Source organism: Oryza glaberrima, chromosome 5, assembly GCF_000147395.1.
Source record: "Oryza glaberrima chromosome 5, OglaRS2, whole genome shotgun sequence".
NCBI classification, from domain to species: Eukaryota; Viridiplantae; Streptophyta; class Magnoliopsida; order Poales; family Poaceae; genus Oryza; species Oryza glaberrima.
The window spans coordinates 24,698,080-24,718,077 of record NC_068330.1 but is presented as its reverse complement, the minus strand read 5'-3'; the positions used below and the strand labels follow the sequence as shown (position 1 = coordinate 24,718,077).

The window sequence follows — 19,998 nt, the reverse complement described above, 5'->3', positions numbered from 1 at the left end:
GTGGTCACTCACTAGCTCGCATCACAGCCACCATGCAGCAGAAGGCTTAGCCAGAAACGCGTCTTGAAGAGATCGAGTAGAGACAAGCGTGTGCGCTCGTCGCGCGATACATATGGCCCATGCCGCGCCGATCTCGTCAGTGGCAATGCACATAGCTAGCTAGATTCTTCTCTTGTCGCAAAGGTCAACGACTCCGGTAAACTTTTCTCCATAGGTCAGTGACTCTGTATTAACAGCTTCAACCCCTACACACAGTCGCATGCAGCTAGTAGTATACAGTAATGTCAACTGCAAGGAGTTACCCGAGGATTAAGATATGGTGCATCGATCAGAAAAAAGGAAGTAATAGTAAATTGATGCACGAGCACACTCATGAGTGACATGAGAGAGATGTCTGTCCCTCTTCTGAGTTGCTGCATGCGTGACAGCGTGATTTGTGCTAGCTTAGCTAGCTCCTTGGTTTTGGTTTTAGCTTGATCCATCTAAAACAATGGACGACATGCCTCCCAAAAAGTCAGAGCACATGCAAGCCCAATCAGCTGCTCCTGAGTCCAGACAGAGATGTGTAGGGGCCAAAGTGGCAAATCAAATCTGAAGAAAATTCTTACTCCGTCCGTCATCTAATATAAATGATTTTAACATTTTGTTTAGACTATTTGACCACTCATCTTACTTAAAAAAATTTTGGAATTATTATTTATTTTATTTGTGACTTACTTTATTATCTAAAATACTTTAAGCACGATTTTTTGTTTTTTATATTTATATAAATTTTTTTAATAAGACGAGTGATCAAACAGTGTAAGTAAAATATCAAAAAATTTTATATTAAGGGACAGAGGGAGTATATGAGTGGATATATTCTTCAGTAAAATGTAAAGCTCAGAGTAAAAGACTGAATCTTTGATGCAGTAAACGGAAACAAAAAGCTGGGGGGTCAAATGCTGGCATGCAGCCATTGTGGCGACAATCTATTCATCGTTTTCTTGGTCTCAGGCAGGATCTCAATCTCAGCAAATGGTACGGGGGCAAATGGGTTTTGGGTTGTTGGAAGATCGAAGCTAGCAGATGCTTGCCGATGGTGGTGGTCAAAATGCTTGACTCGACTTCTCTGCTCGGATCAATCGAGCTCGCCTTTAATTACTTTTCGCTGCACTGTTTACTCTTGGACTAATTTGGTTTGAACAGATAAGTGGCCGAGATTAACTGACGTAGAAGAAGAAGAAGAAGAAGAAGAAGAAGTCGGGCGCTGTCAATTTGGATTCCACGTTTCGTGCTGCACGGCGGCGCTAAGCTCCGGCGAGGCACGCCATGAACGACGGCGTCGATCTTGCTGGAAATTGGGGGCTCGGAGTTTAAAATTCCGAACCCCCTTGGGTTACAGCGACTCGATTCGTGGACAGGAAAAATGCGAAATAATCCGATTCGACACGTCTGCAAACTGTCAATCCAAGCCGAACACTCCTGACTCTCGTCCTCCTCGGCCGGCGCCGGCGACGACGGCGAGCGTGGGGAAGCGTCGGCGACCTGGTTGGGCCGTACGGCCCAGATCGAGTGGAGGCCTCGAATGGGCAGGCGACTTCTGTTGGGCCGAGTTCTGCCTGTCTTTCCATAAGTTCACTCTCTTTTAGTTACTAGAAAAAGATGCCCGTGCGTTGCAACTGATAGAGCCAATTTAATTTGTACATATGTGTCGGTGGATAAATAATCCATTGTTCGTTTCCCCGCAAAAAAAATCCATTGTTCGTTTATTTATGTGCTTATCCGAATCATTTATTACCAAATAAAAGACTATTTGTGTGCAAATCTTTTATATACATGTTGTTAACAACTCAAAAGGAAATGATGTAAAATAAAGTATGATAAAAAAAACAAAAGGTTGAATTCAAAATTAAGTTCTAAAATCTAAAATTTGGCTTATAGGAATAAGCATCAGCAAAACAATGAGACCTTCAAACACGGCTACACGAGCTTGATTTATCGTGCAGCTTTGTCTGAAGTTGGGAAGGAATTGATGATGGACAGAATCAACAACTTCGATCATCCTTTATTTCGGTTGTCTTGTTTTTTCCGAAAATAAAATTGATTCTTATGAATTATTGTAACGGTATCCCTGATAGTACGTATGAGTATGTGTGGAGACTGACTTGAAATCATGCTAACATGTGACATGAATCGTGCCGTGTAATATGAATAGACGACCTACGTGATATCTACACGGATTATGCGAGTATCATTAACTTGGTATCCACATCACATGGACTTTCTTTTGTAGTCCGCTTGTGATTCGTGACTTCGCAATGAATGTTACGTGTGACGGGAATTGGATATGAACGATGTAGCACAGTTTTGACAAAAATATCTTCAATTTTTAAATCATGCGGTCCCAATAGGACATGCGGCAAGGGCAAATCGCGCGTGCGAGGGCATTGCGGGCCCAATCGCAGCGGCGCGCAAAGACGCAATTGGAAAACGAACTCAGGCGCAACCCCCGATTGCTGCGGACCCAATTAATTTGCACGCGTCTCAGATAAGAGGAATACTCTGGTGTAAGAAAAAGGAAAAAGATTTGATAGAAACATAAAATTAAAACCGATTAAAAAAATAACGTATCAAAATTCTGACAGAAACATCTTCGAATTTCATAATAGTGGAGATGGGTCCAATCTAATTCGTATGCCTCAATTGTAATATCGGATATGTTCAGCCCCCACAATTATCAAAACCTGTATAACCTCTTCTAGCTGTTTGAAAGCAGTTTTCGTTAACGTAACTTATATATTGACCTAATCCAACTAATCGAGTCAGTATGTGGCTATTCTTTTTTACACCTCTCTTACTTTTATCTTCCTTTGTACAATCTCTTTTCTCTAGAGGGCGGGGACACAACGCCGTGCATGTGCAGTACTACATAGGACCCTCACTCGACGCCGATGAGCTTGAGCTGGAGGAGGAAAGAAGAAGTGGGGCGCTGTCAATTTGGACTCCTCTTGAGGCACACGGCATGAACGGCGGTGTCGTTCTTGCAGGCCATTGGGCCTCGGAATTTGAAACTCCGAACCCATTGCGTTCTCTGTCTGACAGCCGTTCGATTCGTAGGCCAGGAAAAATGAGAAATAATCCAACGCTACACGTGTGGACATGCAGTCAATTCAATACGAACACTCCGGCGGGGCCGGCGCCGGCATCGGCGGCGACGACGGACGACGACGACGACTGGGGAATCGTCAAGGAGCTCGACGACGGCGTGCATGGCGAAGCGTCGACGACTTGTTGCGCCGTGAGGCCCAGATTCTGTGGAAGCCTCGTATTGGGCGGCCGATTTGTACTGGGCCTTGTGGTATCATCTGGCCCGTCTGGCTATCTTTCCAGCCTGGCCCAGATTGAGCCTTCTCTCTTTACTTCTTCTCTAATGGGCCTCAGTGTACTTCCGTAGGGCCGAACCTCGAATGGATCCAATACTCATGGGCCGTGCGGCCCCCGATATACTCAGCTGCATGATTTACATACAACTCATACATTATTGTTGTTATTGTTGTTGTTGTTTTTCTGCATGAATTGCCTCCCAAAAGCAAAGGTGCAGTAGCAAACAAAAAGAAATGGAAACAAAAGAAAGAAGCAAAGTGCACTGCTCCACGAGTTAAGTGGAAAGCCGTATCTCTGTCGCCAAAGCTATATAGTCGCGTGTCACCGGAAAATCCAAAGAATCAATCCATTAAGCCGATTAATTAATTAGCCAAGTTTGCCATCATCATTGGAGCCAATTAGTTTCTCGTCGGAGCTTGCAAGCTAGCTGGGTGACAGCAAGGAGCAGAAAAATGTTGCAGAGCACAAAGCCCCTCTTTGCTCTGTTTTGTCATCAGTACTTCTTTTTTCATATGCATATTGTACGAGCAGAAAAAAGTGCTTTTAGTCTGAATTATATTGTACGAGCTGAATCTGAATGTGATGTATGGAGAATTAGCAACAATGGAGTGTTCGTTGCTTACTTGCTCCAGCTTGTTCACGGGGAATGGCCTAAGTACTCCGGATGCAAATCTTCTGCTATAATACACCTGTAGTATGTGTCACTAATTATGTGGGTCCCACTTACATGTCAGTGACACCTACTTCATTTACAGTACAGCATAGGCGGTTCCTATCCACAGAATAGTGATCACATAAAACGGGACGGTTCATTAGCGCGTGATTAATTAAGTATTTACTGATTATTTTTTTTTCAAAAATGGATTAATTTAATTTTTTTAAGCAACTTTCGTATAGAAACTTTTTGCAAAAACACAAACCGTTTAACAGTTTAAAAAACATGCGCGCGAAAAACGAGGAAGAGAAGTTGGGAACATGAGATTGCAAACACACCTCATAGTAGAGTACTCCATTGCATGCACTAATGCACACAGCACACTTTCAGTTTCAGCATTCAGCGAGCAGGAAAAGAAATAGGGCCAATTTGAATTGCTACCCTACCAAAATTTGTCCTACCAAAATTTTGGTAGGGTAGCAAACCAAACACCTCTACCAAAACTTTACCAATGCTATAAATTTGGCTTTGTCTATAAACTTGTCTCTTATAGGCAAATTTTGGCTTCAATCCAAATAAACATTTTCAACTCTACCCTGCCAAAATTTTGGTAGTACCAAAACTTGTCCAAGATTTGGCACTACCAAAATTTTGATAGGACATCAATCCAAACATGCCCATGGTCTTCCACCATCTCGCGCTTTTGCACCATCCTACGCGAAAAAGAAAAGAAGATAAGGGGTCTGTTCACTTTGTTGCCAAAAAAACTTTACCAAATTTTAGCATTGCCAAAATTTTGGTAACTATACCAAAATTTTGACATAGTTGCTAAAATTTTGGCATGATTTCTTATATAATTACCAAATTTGGCAGCAAACTAAATGTAGCCATATTTTTGATAACTTTACCAAAATTTGGTAAGGTTGAAAATGAAACCAAAGTGAACAGGCCCAAGATAAGAAGAGGCTCTTACTTTTTTTTTTCTTTTTTTCTAGAACTCTGTAGAAGCTAGAGAAAGCGTGAAGACCGCGTGATTTTAAGCCCAAACGCTTTGGACTAAAAAGGCCCTGAAGATGTAGACGATGAGTTCCCCCGCCGCGTGAAGCCGTGAACTATCTCAGCCGCTGAAGTGGCTTTAGCTTTTGATAGCAACAAGCTAGAGCAATTGGCTAAGCAAAACACCAACTTTTACTTTCAGTCTACGTATCAGAGATTCAGAGATGTGTTCATGAAACAGCTTCATTTCAGGGCAGACAAAAACACATCATATATATAACAGCTACCAGATTTACTCACCGGCCGGCCTCTGTTTCTCCTAAAAGAAGCGGAGAGAACAAATGCCGTCCAAAAGAGGGGAACAAAAAAAAGGAGAGAAAATCGAACATTCAGTGAACACACTCGCAAAAGAGAAGCAGAGGATGTGACTAGGATACGATGTGATAACGATGTGACAAATCTGCACTCAGTTCGCTAAGATGGCAAGAAAAAAACCAACGGGAATTTGTGAAATGGGCATATATATTCCCTATCTAGAAAGTGATTTCTTCCACTCGTTTTCCGCGGTTAACTTCGCTTTCGTTCAGCTCAGCTAAGCTTTGCCGGTCACCTACCAAAGAATCTCCTTTACTTCTTTTCTTTCTGCTGTTGCTGTCCTTCTCCTGCAGCTTCAGGAAAACCAAAGAATTGGAAGTGGCTTAGCAGTGATCAACTGATCACTGATCAGACTAGCAGAGTATGACAGTATGATCAATTCATCAGTGTGATTGTGTGAAGCGTGTTTATGCCGAATATGTGTTGTGCTAACAATGGAGTGTGCATTCTGCATTGCATTGCAGAGGCTTGTTGATGGGAAAATAACCTGGATTACTCCACTGCACTTCTAGCATTCTGCATGCATCCAGAGAAGGAAAAAAGATAGCTCCACCATCCTGCACTTTCGCATCATCCCATGCATGAGGCCGGCCATTTTTGTTCTCCCGAAAAGAGTAGAGAAGAAGATGAACTTTTCTAGAACTCTGCAGGGGCTAGGGAAAGCTTTTGCCCTCGTGAATCTCCTCAAGTAACGGCCCTTTTAGCTTTTGATCACCACAAGCTTGAGCAATTTGCTTGGCAAACAGTACAAGCAAGATAAGATCAGTGTACAAACCGTTCATGAAACATACTCCCTCCGTTTCAAAATGTTTAACACTGTTGACTTTTTAGTATGTGTTTGACTATTCGTCTTATTAAAAAAATTTAAGTAATTATTTATTATTTTCATATCATTTGATTCATTGTTAAATATACTTTCATGTACACATATAGTTTTACATATTTCACAAATTTTTTTAATAAGACGAACGGTCAAACATGTGCTAAAAAGTCAACGGTGTCAAATATTTTGAAACGGAGGGAGTATTTTAAAATAAAATCAACACGTGATTGTGCTATTTCATTGAGTTTAGAGGTAAAAAAAATATAACCACCAAGAATGAGGAAGCTGTACCGAGCTATACAGAGGCTATGTAGTATTTGGTAGAAACACTTGAAGCCACTTTGCTCCCGCCAAAGCCCATGTTCTTGCTTCCTCCTTTATTTTCGCCAGGAGGATAGGAGCTGTGGTCTTCTTGTGCTTGAAAACTTGTTGGTTTTTTTCCTTCCAGATCACCAAACGACCAACAGGATTATGGTATGAAGTCCTTTTTTGGGTACTTCCTTTTTTGTTGGCAGCATTTTCCACTAGTCTTCGAACGCTATGGCTTGTTCCCAGTGGCTCGGGTACAGCTGTTGGTATGCCACCCAGGAGGCGATTAGGCTTCAAATTCTTCAGGTGTATCTACAGTGGGCGAATAGGTGGCTTGCCGATTCGTTTGTCCTACGACAGAGGGGGCATAGCCCCTTGTTTGGCTAGCCTCTAATCACAAGCCAGTATGATGTCCATACTCTATTTTATTTTACTTTCAGATTCAGTTAAAGATTAAAAAAAAAAAGAAGCCCAACATGTATATTCAGTATACTGAACTAATCCTTTTCCTTTTCAATCTACTGAACGGAACATGATCAGAACAGTGTACATGAAACAGATTCGGCTATAGATTAAAGAGAAAAAAAACCAACATGCATAATCAGTATTCACCGGCCTATGAAGTTTACAGCAAGTAGCAAGCTAAAGGCTACTGGATTGTTCAATCTAAAAATAAACCAAGAGAATAAGTTCTCTTACGAAAGAGGGAAAATAAAGCGATAAAGTCCAACATGCAGAAACGAACACATTCACAAAATGAGCAGCGAGGATGTGAGTGTGATGTGACGATCCACCACTCGATTCGCTACCAAGGATTGAAAACATTGGAAAAATCGAGTGCGTGCGATGAATTCAGGCAACGGCATATATTCCGTAGCTTAGCTATACATGGCCAACTACTCAAGAATCTCCCTTCAGTTGTTGCAATCCTGCAGATACACTACCGCCTGTGACGTTACTGAATTACTGCAACCTGTTAATCTGAAGACTCTGAAGTGCTACTATACTATAAATTTGCTGTCTGAAATTGTTAATCTGAAGCAAAGCTGGATGCGATGTCTTTCTCTGTTCCCCAGTATATATCAATACGGAGTACTACTACTTTGTGCGCCGTCAGAGATTGCAATAAGCTGCTTTGTTTGGCCGCCAATTATGCGGCCAAATGTTCCGATATGCGTGTGCCACACACCCTGCATGCGCGCGGGATCTTCGCATTGGCGCGCCGAAAAGCTTCGTGATTCTCTATCTGATTGTCAATTAGCGCTACCTGTCCTAATCTCTTTCGTGCCTAATTTCAGCCTGCACTAACACTGAACCAGATTGATTTCTTCAGGCCAGATATGCATATGGTTCTCTTGATAACGGCTATTTGCATTAGATTGTCTATTCTGATTTTTTTCATGATTAGTACCATGCTGGTGTAGTTTTTTTGTCTTCATCTTCTTATTTAAATTGGTGGTTCTTGTCTTCTTGATATGTGCGTCTAAATGCGACATGAATTCTTGAGTATATACTAAGTATATATATGTTACAGCGACTAGTGTGCTATTTTAATTGTGAATTGAATCGGTCCTATCCTAATCCTTTTTTAATGCAATCTGAACAAGTCTAAGAGGTCAATTACCTGGAACATCTGTCTCGATTTTGGAATTTGGATTACTGAACATTGAAAGAACAAAAAATAATAATTCTGGAGCAACGGGTGGATGCAGCTGTTTATGCTTTAAAACTGAAGGATCATGCAAGTTCTTTTCTACTAGATCTACCACCCAACCACCCTGCTCTCCCGAACTTTCTTCCAACGGCACGGCAGCCAGCCAACGCAAGCAGCAGTAGTACTGTATCTGCTTCTTTTGCACGAACAAATCAAATCAGAGAGCCACGGACCAGCCGTTTCAGAAACTTCGGTGTCAGAAACGCATTGGGTCTGAATTTCCTGCGAAATTTCCGTGAAGATTTAATAACCGTTCGTCCCAACAGAAAGGGTTTCAACGGAAAATTCGAGTTTTTGACACGAACCCTCACATTGACGACACCCACTTCTAGCTCTCTTGACAGCGAAACAAGCGAAATGAATGAACAAGAGATGGATTAATTACTTACCTTGACGACCTGAATAAAAAAAAGAAGAGCTTGGGCAATGGGCATCGCCATCGCATGAGGCAACCAGCAGAGGAAAAACGAATCCGCCGCGAGTGCATGTGTGGCGTCCGCTGCTAGTACCAGTATACATCTCAGTGACAACGTAAGCCATTGCTGATTTCGCTAGCAGCTGCATCCGTCGTCCATCGAACGCCTGGCTAGGCCGGCCTGCACCATCTTGCACTAAGGGCCCTGTTCAAATCTCCAATAAAAATTGAATAATCTTTTGGATAGAAGTGACATGCTTTTCAAACTGCTAAACGGTGTGTTTCGTGCGAAAACTTTATATATGCAAGTTATTCTAAAAGATCAGATTAATCTATTTTTTAAGTTTGTAATAATCAAAACTCAAATAATCACATGTTATTACCATCTCGTTTTACGTAAAATACTTAATTTTTATCTTCATCTTCAGGAGATTCAAACACCACCCAAGCATCGTCACTCCTAGTCTACTCCGTTCCGGCTCTGCACTGTTGTTTTCAATATTTTCATCGGCCAGGCAGGCACCAGCGCCATTGCGCCAGCCGTGCGGCGCGCCGCGCGCGGCGTGGCGTGGCGTGGCGCGGCGACGTCCGGCGCAGCGCAAGTTGTGCTTGCCTTTTGGCTTCGCTGGATGCATCATGAGGCATAAACACGTACTGTGCTGTACTGCGGATGTAGCCTGTATTGTAGGAGTTGTTTACAACTTTTCGTTGCTTCTTTGCACCTCGCACCCTGATACAAGCAACTTCTTTTTTTTGGACATTTTTTTTGTCACTTTTAAAATCTGACAATTAAGGATTTATCACGCGCTATCTATAATATATGGATCCTCATATGTATATGATAGGTGGGTCCAGTAACAAATCATTTATCACCGTTTATAAGAATGGCAAATAGTTAATTATTCTTTTTTTTTCCATGGCCACAACAAAAAGATGGGTTTGTCCTTGTACTAGTACTAAACTCTCGTGATTAATTCTCTATTAATTTGAGGCCAACTGTACTAACAAGTTATATTATAGAAGTCTTGCCAACAAAAATTCATATCTCAACTATTTGATTTATTCATTTTGAAGTTCTGATAAATTAAGATGAATTTTTTTAAGGGTCACCACTCACGAGGAGGAGAGGTTCCCCTTCTGAATTATCGTTAGTAAATACTTGAAACAATATGTATAACAGATGAAACCAAACCAAAGAAAAGAAATTAAAACTAAGATCAAATCATAGTGTACCACGCCAATTTTTATGAAGAGTCTGACCAGTCTAATTTTTTTTAAAAGGGGTTGTTCAGATTGTAATTAAAATAAACCTTACCAAATTTTAGTGAATTTGCAATATTACCAAAATTTTGATATGATTTCTTATGTATTTATTAAAGTTTGGCAATAAACTAAATGTAGGCACTTTTTTAGCAACTTTACCAAAAAAATGGTATAGTTGAAAATGGCATCAATCTGAATAGCCGCGAAGAGTCTGTAAGAAAGTTTTCGTGTGTGTATCATTTTCTATTTGAGATAGAGCAGCGGCTTTCTATAATAACAACAATTTATTAGGCCAAACTAAGGGAGTGTTTAAATCCCACCCTAAAATCTTACACCCCGTCACATCGAACGTTTGAACATCTGTATAAAGTATTAAATATAGGCGAAAAAATAACTAATTACGCAGATTGCAACCAATCTGCAAGACGAATCTTTTAAGCCTAATTACTTCATGATTTGACAATATGGTGCTACAGTAAATATTTGCTAATGAAGGATTATTTAGGCTTAATAAATTTATCTGTGTGTCCGTATATCCGATGTGACACGCAAAAACTTTTCACCCCTAATCTAGTCACAACCTAAAGCTTCGAAAAATACGTGTAAATTCCCAGAATGACGTAACCAGATATTACTCTACCATATCGACTGCGTCATCGCTGATCCATAGAGAGGAAAAAAAACTTGTGCCATTTGAGGCGCAACTTAGCAAGACGTCGTCTTGGTTAGTTGGTTGCCTTGGAGACAAAGCATAAATGCATAATCAGTATAGGAGCAAATCGTTTTAAAAAAAAAACTATAGGAGCAAATCGCGATTAAATAGAATCTTGGGGGTGCAAATTGGCAACCCCACTTCTTCCCGGAGGTGCATATATCCGAGACGCTCAGCTTCTCGAAGCACACGTCGCGTCCCACCACGTCTCTCTCTCCTACTGTTTTCTCACCCAAAGATCCGATTTTCACCAACCAAACCCGCTCCGATCAACGGCGCAGCCAAGCCGGCGCGCGTTCCAGGCAATGGCCGTCGAGACGGACATGGCGAGGGCGGCGGTGTCGTCCGAGACGGCGCCGATGTCGCCGCAGGCCGAGGCGGCGCCGCGCGCCGCCACGGCGCGCCGCGGGAACTGGCTGCGGCGCCTCATACCGCGGGACTACCTGTCGCTCAGCCGGCGCTGGAAGCTGGGCGGCGGCGCCTTCGCCGCGCCCGGCGGCGGCGCGGCGTCGAGGAGGCTGGCGTCGCTGTCGCGGTCGCTCCGGTGGAAGCGGCGGCTCCCGGGGTTCTCCCTGACCCTGCGGAGCGGCTCGGCGTCGGCGGTGGTCGACGCGGTTGCGTTCCGCGTCATGTACGTCGTGGAGGCCGTCGTGCTCGGCCTCGCGCTCTCCTGCTTCTTCCTCTGCTGCGGCTGCCACCTCTAACCTCTCCTCTCTTCACACCACGCCATAATCGGGCGTGCAACAGCTGCAACCATCTTAATTTTCCCTGCTTTTTTTTTTCTTTTTTGTTCTTCTCTTGATGCTTCCGCTGTAAATTTCTACTACCTACCTTTCGGTGCTAAGATTGAAATTTGCAATCTGCAAACTGCAATTCGTATTTTCTTCTCTTTGGATGATGCAATGCAAGAGATGGATGGCGTGTGGGGACTTCTGATCGGAAAACCCAATGAAATGATTTATTTGTCGCTGTCTCGTGTAAGAGTAGAAAATGCGACAGCTTTGGGTACACTTGGGGAGGTAGAGGAGTAGAGAGTGGAGGTGGTCATGGAGGTGGACATGGCGGCGTTTGGGTTCCCTGCTCCGGTGAGGCCGGGGGCGACGCGGGTGGGGTGGGTGGGCATCGGCGTCATGGGTGGCGCCATGGCCGCGCGCCTCCTCGCCGCTGGGTTCGCGGTGACCGCGTACGCGCGGACGCCGGCCAAGGCGGAGGCCCTAGTCGCTGCCGGCGCGAGCCTCGCGGGCTCCCCGGCTGCCGTGGCCGCGGCGTGTGACGTGGTGTTCACCATGGTGGGAAACCCCGGCGACGTCCGCGCCGTCGTCCTCGACGCGGCCTCCGGTGTCCTCGCTGGCCTCCGCCCCGGCGGCGTCCTCGTGGACTGTACTAGCTCCTCCCCTTCCCTCGCCCGCGAGGTCGCGGCGGCGGCGCGCGCGGCTGGGTGCTACGCCGTCGACTCCCCGGTCTCCGGCGGCGACGTCGGCGCGCGCGACGGCGCGCTCGCCCTCCTCGCCGGTGGCGACGAGGCGGTGGTGAGCTGGCTCGCGCCGCTCTTCGCCCACCTCGGCAGGCCGACCTACATGGGCCCGCCCGGCAGCGGCCAGAGCAGCAAGATCGCGAACCAGATCGCGGTGGCCGGGGCGGTGGTCGGTGCCAGCGAGGCGCTGGCGTTCGCCAACGCGGCGGGGCTCGACGCGCCGCTGTTCCTCGACGCGGTGTCCAAGGGCGCGGCGGGTTCGCGCGTCATGGACATCTTCGGCGAGCGCATGCTGCGCCGTGAGTTCGCGTCCGGTGGCTCCGTGAAGTACATCATCAAGGACCTTGGCATGGCGCTGGAGACCGAGGAGGGGCCGGAGGGGGCCAAGGCGCTGCCAGGGGCGGCGATGTTCCAGCAGATGTTCTCCGCGATGGCGGCGAACGGCGACGGCGACCTGAGCCTCCAGGGATTGATCACCGTAGTCGAACGCCTGAACGGCATTCGCAAGTAAGGAAGGTGTTCGTCAGAATGCCGCACCGGGAACGAAACGCTTCTGTATGTTAGACTTAATCTTGTTGTTTATTGTGTGAGTTGTGATTAGTGCGTGCATGAGTTAGCTTGATCAAGAAAATCCATGATCTGCATGTAAGTGCTTGCATGTAGGAAGTTATATGTGGATATCGGCTGGGAGTAGTGGCCGAGTCAAGTAGCTGGAGTAGTGGCATGGATTGTGGATCAGTTAGCTGTGTTGCATGTGTGTTAGTGCATTTGCATGCAAAGAGATATGGCCTTCATGCATAGAGACGTGATTAGTGGTTAATTAGTGGCTAAGTCATGTGAGTGGTGGCCGGTTAGTGCGGCAAAAACGTGGCTAGTGTGCTGCTGCGCGTGTGTGCTATTTAAGCATGTAATCAGTGTGTGATTAATGTGTGGAGAATAGAAAGTGAAGTGTGTGGTGGTTCACTGGTGTGCAGTGACAAGAAATTTCCTTGCGTCTCTTTGTTTCATTGCGTGCTGTTCATCTTCTTCCTCTGTCATTGCCTCCTCTGTATGTGTGTGTTTCATCGAGTGAAAGAGAGAGAGAGAGAGAGAGAGCTGTGCGTGTGCAAGTGAGTGTTTGGGCTAACACTGTATTCTTATTTCTTAATAAAACTTGATGATTGTTCTGTATTCTTATTTCTGAACAAAATTCGATGCCCATCTCTCTGTAACAGCATGAACTTCAAGGGTTCACTCAGCTGATTGAAAGTGTTATTTTACTCATGCTTGCTGATGTAACCTCAGTTATCCGAGCTAAGTGTGTTATAATCTGATGGATTAACATATGGAGTACTTGGTCACTGACCTTATCTCCTGACAGAAACTCTCTGCACAAAAATATCTCCAAGAGAGGTGCATACTAGAGAAGCACCTTAACTAAGCTCAGAATTGTGCCAAACTGCCAATGCTACACTAATCTGACAGATGAGGACCAGTTTGCAAAGGCTGAGAACTGAGAGGGGCTTTGCTGATGAGCTGCTGCTATAGAGAGGATTTTTCAGGTGTCAGATATTTGCACAGGCGAAGATAACATATGTACGGTCTTTTCTTGTGTAGTGCAATCTTATCTCTTTCCCTCCAAGAAACACTTCAGCAGAGGAGCAACAATGGCGGCGGCAGGGTCGCTGGGACTTCTCCAGGCGCCATCGTCCTTCACGGCGGCAGCGGCGAGCCGGCCGGCTTCTCGGCGAGCACCGCGAGCTCTGTTCGCCGTGAGAGCCTCGGCTGCCGCCGATGCCACCAAGGACGCCGTCCTCAAGGCCTTCCGCGAGAAGAGAGCTCTCAAGGTATCACTCTTATGAATCCCAGTTCTTGTTGATGCCTTAGCTCTGCCAATGCAATGTTTAACTGCATTAAGTTCTGAATGCTACTCCATGTCTGAAGGCTGAAGTGTAGATGTAGCTGTCTCTGGATTTTGAGGCCTAACAGTATAAAAATAATGTTGCTTAGATTGCTGGAATCTGATATTCATTGACATCTTTGCACTGCAGATCATTTCAGGGCTTCAGAATTTCGACAGGAGTAGTGTTGCCTCTGTTGTCTCGGCTGCAGATAAGGTGTGGATATTGCATTTATCTTGCTTATTTTTTTGGTTTGGTTCTTTGCATGTGGATAAAGTGTTTGTACCAATTACGTTCTAGGAGTAGCTTTGCAGGCTTATCTGAAAAACTGAAATCATGTCAACGACAAAAACAATGTATTGCGTGGCTATCATGAAATCCATCCCTGAATATAGTAATACTAGTATTCATTTTTACCCACTCAACACAGTAATGTTGAGTTGCCTACTGATGTGCTCCGTAGCTATAAATAATTTGGGCTTATGTCACTCCTGATTTTCTCGACAAAGAAGTCTACAAGCAAACGGCACTGCAGTCTAGTGCAGACGACCTGTTGTTTAGCTGATAATTAGAGTCATAATTTTAGCGCACAGCATTTACTATGATATATCAATGAAAGTTCGCTGCATCACCCAAGTATGCTCTTTGAAGTCATACAACTTCCACAAAATCAGTAAGCAGCCATTAATTTTTGAACTAAGGCAACCAATATTGCCATCTCATTCTCTTCTCCAACAGTCAAAATATTTTCTAAATATTTGCAGAAATCTCTGTATGAAGTTTGTTAATAAGTTAGGTAACTTTCAACTAGAACAGCCAAATTTTGGAGGGAATTACACATTTGTAATGCTATTCAGCTATTTTATGATTTCAGGGAGGTGCCACCCATGTTGATATAGCGTGTGACCAAGACTTAGTAAAGCTTGCTCTGGAGCTTACTTCCCTTCCGGTGAGCAAAGCGTTCATGTAGCTATCCTACATTATCCAACTGTGGTGTTAGCTATTCTAAATGCATTGTGGGAATTGCTTGTTGCAGATTTGTGTCTCCTCCGTAGATCCTTCAGCGTTCCGTTCTGCGGTAGAAGCTGGAGCAAAGATGGTCAGGCTCTAAGTTTTGATAAGAAGTATATGAATCCGAAAGAACTAATTTCCAGTAGTTCCTTCCGCTCACAAGCTTTTCTCCATGCAGATTGAGATTGGAAACTATGATTCTTTTTATGACACAGGCATCGAATTCTCTTCTGAGAAGGTAAATTCGTTCTCTTTGATTATATGAGTAGTCAGTTATGATAATGCATCTGTTTACTGCAGTTATACACGATTTGTTTCTGAGAAGAACTGCTCATCATTTCAGATCTTAAAGCTGACCAAGGAGACAAGGGAAATGCTTCCAGATATCACACTGTCCGTAACAGTTCCACATACACTGAGCCTCCTAGATCAGGTATACCACTTGTCATCTCTTCAACAATACTCTGAAATGGTAAATAACCAATTGTTTAATCTGGAAACGTTTATGCATAATTACAGGTAAGACTTGCAGAGCTACTCCAAGAGGAAGGCGCTGATATCATCCAAACTGAAGGAGGGAAGTGTTCTAGTCCAACAAAGCCTGGAGTGCTTGGATTAATTGAAAAGGTATGGCAAAAATTACAGAAAAAGAAAGACCTCACAATCAAATTTAGTATACAATGTAAACTCATAAATACTGTTTAACAAATTGCAGGCAACACCAACTTTGGCCGCTGCATACTCCATCTCTCGGGCTGTCACAATTCCAGTGATGTGTGCATCTGGGCTAAGCTCAGTGACTGCACCAATGGCAGTAACTGCAGGAGCTGCCGGTGTGGTATGTATCCGTCTCTGAAACTCTGCAGAATGGTTGAGTAATCTTCAGGCATTACGAACTTTGTAGCCCAATAATCTATAGCTTACTAGTTCATGTGTTATTTCATGTTTCAAACATTTGATTATAGTTGGCTTTTCTTGTGATTGCAGGGAGTTGGTTCTGCTGTCAACAAACTTAACGACATCGTCGCAATGGTCGCTGAGGTGAAAAGTATTGCTGAAGCATTGGGTTTGCCTTCACGGAACGTGTCTAGCAACTTGAGAACAGTTCACCATTAGGGGCTAGTTACCTCCTCTTCTAGACAAACTCTAGCGATCAATAATATTATCAAAAGATGCAGTAGCTTGACATTTCACAGTCTACTGCCTTTCGTAACATATATGCAAAGCAATGCAGAGGTGCCAATTGGCGTTTTCGACGGTTGTAATGTAGCTTTGGCCAGTGGCGTTGTTGAACTGAGATCAAGTTTCAGTTGCAATCAATTGTCAGATTGTCACATCTTTCCCATGCAATTTTTTGCATCATGTCCGTGTAAATTGTCAGATATTCCCCTTGCAATCTTGTATATCAATGCCTATGTAAATGCATGTGGTGGGTAAATCCACATTACTTCACACGATATGCAACTTAAGCAGAAGCTATTTTAGAATAAAACATAGAAGAGAAAATCAAGATCGAAATACAACAAGGACTCCGTGGCCCAATGGATAAGGCGCTGGTCTACGGAACCAGAGATTCTGGGTTCGATCCCCAGCGGAGTCGAATCATTCCCTGTTTTTTACTGCAACTTTCCCTGTTTTAACTGTTCATGTCTATCAGGTCAATTTCTTATCTACTTTGATCCTAAATTTTTTTTTGCCCATGGGTTAGGATCCCAGTTGGTGTAACATTGCTTGTCAGCCGTCATCGCAGGAAACAACCAACCATAGCCCAGAGGATATGGGCTACAGCCCAGATTTGTACTGATGATGCACACAATTGACACATCAATAGAACTAAATACCATGTCCCTGGCGACATTTGGAACCTATATACTGCTAGTAGCTGACAATAGCATTCCCATGACCAATTTTTCGAGGTATAGTTTAGACCTCTCACTTTGTTATTCAGAACTAGATTATGGACTCGACTGTCAGCTAGACAAGTCTCGGAGGCTTGTATGCTAGCATCTTTCAGCAGCACCGAGCCACCAAAAGATGCAGTTTATTCAGGAAAGCAGAAATACTGGAGTAGTACATGATTACACGCGCGAGCGCAACAACATCTCGTGCCCAAGAATCCTGCAGGCTATCGACGCTTGTTGCCGGTGGCGATCTCCCAAGCTTGCAGGATGTGGTTCACAATTTCCTCCACGCCGACTCCATGTTTCACCTGGAAGCAGTGTAAAATAAGCATGTGTAAATATGGAGCTATGTCCCTTGCAATTATCATCAGCTTCTGTTAATTTTCCCCCGCTAAAAAAAGGAACAAATGTGTATGGTTTAATACTGAACCTGTGCAAAGACAAAAGGCCCTCCTTCCCGCATGCGAAGCGCATCTCGTTCCATTACAGCCAGGTCAGCTCCAACTGCTGGTGCAAGGTCTGTCTTGTTTATTATCTGTGTTCAGAAAGATTGAAATTGATCAAATGGTAAATGCAAAAGGGTACAAGCATATCAGAAATATCAACGTCTTTGATACAGGTATGCATCGTAACAGAATGGAGAAAGTAATAACACACCAAAAGATCTGCTTGGGTTATCCCAGGGCCACCTTTTCTTGGTATTTTGTCCCCACCAGAAACATCGATGATGTAGATTATGTAGTCTGCCAGTTCCCTGCTGAAGTTGGCAGCCAAGTTATCTGCACAAGTGTCAGTATTTCTTTTAGCACTTCATTTTGGATTTAGCATAACAACGCCTTCCAAAATAAACAGATAATACAGTTCTGTCTGTAGCAGGATGTCAGGATGGTTTGCAAAAGCATACATGATAAAAAGAATAGAGAAGTGCTTCCAATGTTGGGATTCAGAGAGTTAAATACCTCCTCCAGATTCACAGAGGAGGAAATCAGCTTTGTACAAGTTTGATAGTTCTTCCAGAGGACCTAGATTTATGCTGATGTCCTCACGTATTGCAGCGTGAGGGCAGCCTCCAGTTTCGACTGCACGGATGCGCTCTTCAGGCAGTGCTCCATGTTTGATCAAGAATTCTCCATCCTCTTTTGTGAATATATCATTTGTAACCTGCAAGAGCAAAGAGCAAAGAGACAAAAGTCCAAGCATGAGTTCAAGAAAACATGGTTGAGACTACTAGGTTGATATGTTAAAAAAGAACAGTATCACAAGAATGACAGATCCTTGTCTTTCGATATCAGCCCGCTGGAAAGCGTTGAATGATACCAACAAACTTTTTTGTTGAATTATTGGAAGCGTGTTGTACAAGAATTTACTTTACGAGTTACCATTTACAAATAAGCAAGAGGCGAATCAAGAAAAATTCCATTCTTGATTGAATACAATCAAATGATAAGATGGTGCTTGCAAAAGATCTGAAACCCAACAAGCATGTAGTGATAAGGAAGAGTAAAAGAATCTTGCCACATACCGCTGCGAGACTATATTTTTCACGCAGGGACCTGCAAAGTGCTAGCATCAGGGCAGTTTTCCTGTACAGCAGAAAAAACATTTTTAGGGATCAAATATCACTTATGCTAATTTCGCAAGTTACAACACACACACGAGCAATGCTTTATGGTTGTAATACTTGTTTTATCAATAGAAGGGAACATGCAAAATTGCAAACGCTTTTGCTCCAAACTAACCAGGATCAACTCACAGAACAAATCCTAGGAAGCTTATGCTACCGACTTACTGTTCTATTATAGATTTGTAGAAACACAATTCTGAAAGCAAGAATAGAAAAACTGATTTTGATGTACAAGAGAGGTGCCTTTTTAGCAAGAAAAGGTATGATGTACAAGAAGGTGCCTTTTTAGCAAGCAAGTTTACAAGAATACCAAAAACTACAACCCAGATTACCACACCAATAATCACTATTTTTCTTCTGGCACTGTGGCACAACGATTACATTCCGACATTCGCAAACACATTTTGTCAAAAGCAATTGAAGCAACTAAATCTGCGTGAAGAAGTAAACTTATTTATCGTCAAAGATATGCATACACCTAAATCTCTCCAAAGTCCAAACTAGATCAATCAAGCCCTGTGCGCTGAAATTCTCAGTTTCTCACCAATCCTACCCATGGGAAAGATGCACAATTTCAGAGAATAATGCAAAGCAGGCGCCTTCCTCCACCTACCATCACAACTCACAACCATCACCAAACAGGAAAGCCACGCCACTGTTTGATGATAGTACACTACACTACCAGGAAAGCACAGTAGCTAGTGAAATGGAGCCGAACGGCCGAACCTACCCAGTGCCGACGGGGCCACCGATGCCGACGGTGAAGGCGCGTTCCGCGAAGCGCCGCGAGATGAGCGGCGGCGCGCGCTTGGAGAAGTCGCCGGGGGAGTAGATGGGCTCGTGGGAGTGCGGCGCGAGGCCGTCGTGCGAGTGCCACACGCGCCCGTCCTCCCCGACCCACGAGCCGCCGCCGCCGCCATGGCTGCCGTCCCTGCAAGCGCCGAGTCAAACAGGCAGCAGTGAGCGAGATCATCAGTACAAACCACCAGCCGAAAAGGGGGCAGATGCCCGGCTGCACGCACTGGTGGTGGGAATGGTGGTGGTCGCCGTCGTCGTGGCTGTGGTGGTGGTGGTGGTGGTGGTCGTGGTCGTGAGACGCCATGGATTCCGACCTTGAATTGCGGCGGATTCCTCCGGGATGCGGGAGGTTAGGGATGACGAAGCCGATAGATTCTCTCAACATGTTGACCTCGGCTCGTTGACCTGGCCCATATTTGGTTGGGCCTTAACGGGCTTTCCATTTTGTGAGGCCCAATAACGGAATAAGGATCACGTGCGGGCCAAATTGGTTGGGCCTTAACGGGCTTTCCATTTTGCGAGGTCCAATAACGGAATTGGACTTACGTGCGGGCCATATTGGTTGGGCCGGAATGGGATTTCGATTTCGTGCGGCCCAATAACGGGGTTGGGCCTCACCGGTGTTTCTTCCCCAACTCCGGCCCGCGGAATCCTCTCCTACATTGGCGCCGCCGAGAATTCT

At 44.4% G+C, this 19,998-nt stretch overlaps 3 protein-coding genes and 1 non-coding gene across 4 annotated transcripts; 3 read left to right on the top strand and 1 right to left on the bottom strand.

The window, feature by feature from the left end:
- The first annotated feature begins 10,777 nt into the window (after window positions 1-10,777).
- LOC127773384 (uncharacterized) lies at window positions 10,778-11,333 on the top strand. The gene has a single exon (XM_052299446.1). It carries the CDS (start codon window positions 10,934-10,936, stop codon window positions 11,330-11,332), a length of 399 nt encoding a protein of 132 aa, XP_052155406.1. The 5' UTR covers window positions 10,778-10,933; the 3' UTR covers window position 11,333.
- Window positions 11,334-11,653: 320 nt separating this feature from the next.
- On the top strand, window positions 11,654-16,359 carry LOC127773385 (uncharacterized). Its single transcript, XM_052299447.1, has 11 exons — window positions 11,654-12,609; window positions 12,704-12,714; window positions 13,699-13,928; window positions 14,133-14,198; window positions 14,857-14,931; window positions 15,019-15,081; window positions 15,172-15,231; window positions 15,337-15,426; window positions 15,513-15,620; window positions 15,709-15,831; window positions 15,981-16,359. The coding sequence occupies exons 1-11, from the start codon at window positions 11,675-11,677 to the stop codon at window positions 16,107-16,109; spliced, it is 1,890 nt and encodes a 629-aa protein (XP_052155407.1). The 5' UTR covers window positions 11,654-11,674; the 3' UTR covers window positions 16,110-16,359.
- A 161-nt stretch (window positions 16,360-16,520) lies between these two features.
- On the top strand, window positions 16,521-16,593 carry TRNAR-ACG (transfer RNA arginine (anticodon ACG)). The gene has a single exon. It is a non-coding gene; the product is annotated as a tRNA-Arg (tRNA).
- Window positions 16,594-16,800: 207 nt separating this feature from the next.
- On the bottom strand, window positions 16,801-19,681 carry LOC127773381 (urease accessory protein G). Its single transcript, XM_052299444.1, has 7 exons — window positions 19,541-19,681; window positions 19,249-19,449; window positions 18,417-18,477; window positions 17,854-18,055; window positions 17,552-17,673; window positions 17,325-17,429; window positions 16,801-17,202 (listed from the first exon to the last, which is right to left on the bottom strand). Exons 1-7 carry the CDS (start codon window positions 19,618-19,620, stop codon window positions 17,119-17,121), a joined length of 855 nt encoding a protein of 284 aa, XP_052155404.1. The 5' UTR covers window positions 19,621-19,681; the 3' UTR covers window positions 16,801-17,118.
- Between the last annotated feature and the right edge of the window lie 317 nt (window positions 19,682-19,998).

Bases quoted from the DNA above. Each gene is read 5' to 3' on its own strand.
- LOC127773385 (XM_052299447.1), top strand. From the start codon at position 11,675: ATGGAGGTGGACATGGCGGCGTTTGGGTTCCCTGCTCCGGTGAGGCCG. The intron at 15,082-15,171 runs GTCAGGCTCTAA...TTCTCCATGCAG, and splicing joins TAGAAGCTGGAGCAAAGATG to ATTGAGATTGGAAACTATGA. The intron at 15,832-15,980 runs GTATGTATCCGT...TTGTGATTGCAG, and splicing joins CTGCAGGAGCTGCCGGTGTG to GGAGTTGGTTCTGCTGTCAA.
- LOC127773381 (XM_052299444.1), bottom strand. From the start codon at position 19,620: ATGGCGTCTCACGACCACGACCACCACCACCACCACCACCACAGCCAC. The intron at 18,056-18,416 runs GTATGTGGCAAG...TTGCTCTTGCAG, and splicing joins AAAAATATAGTCTCGCAGCG to GTTACAAATGATATATTCAC. The intron at 17,430-17,551 runs GTGTGTTATTAC...TTCTGAACACAG, and splicing joins TAACCCAAGCAGATCTTTTG to ATAATAAACAAGACAGACCT.
- LOC127773384 (XM_052299446.1), top strand. From the start codon at position 10,934: ATGGCCGTCGAGACGGACATGGCGAGGGCGGCGGTGTCGTCCGAGACG.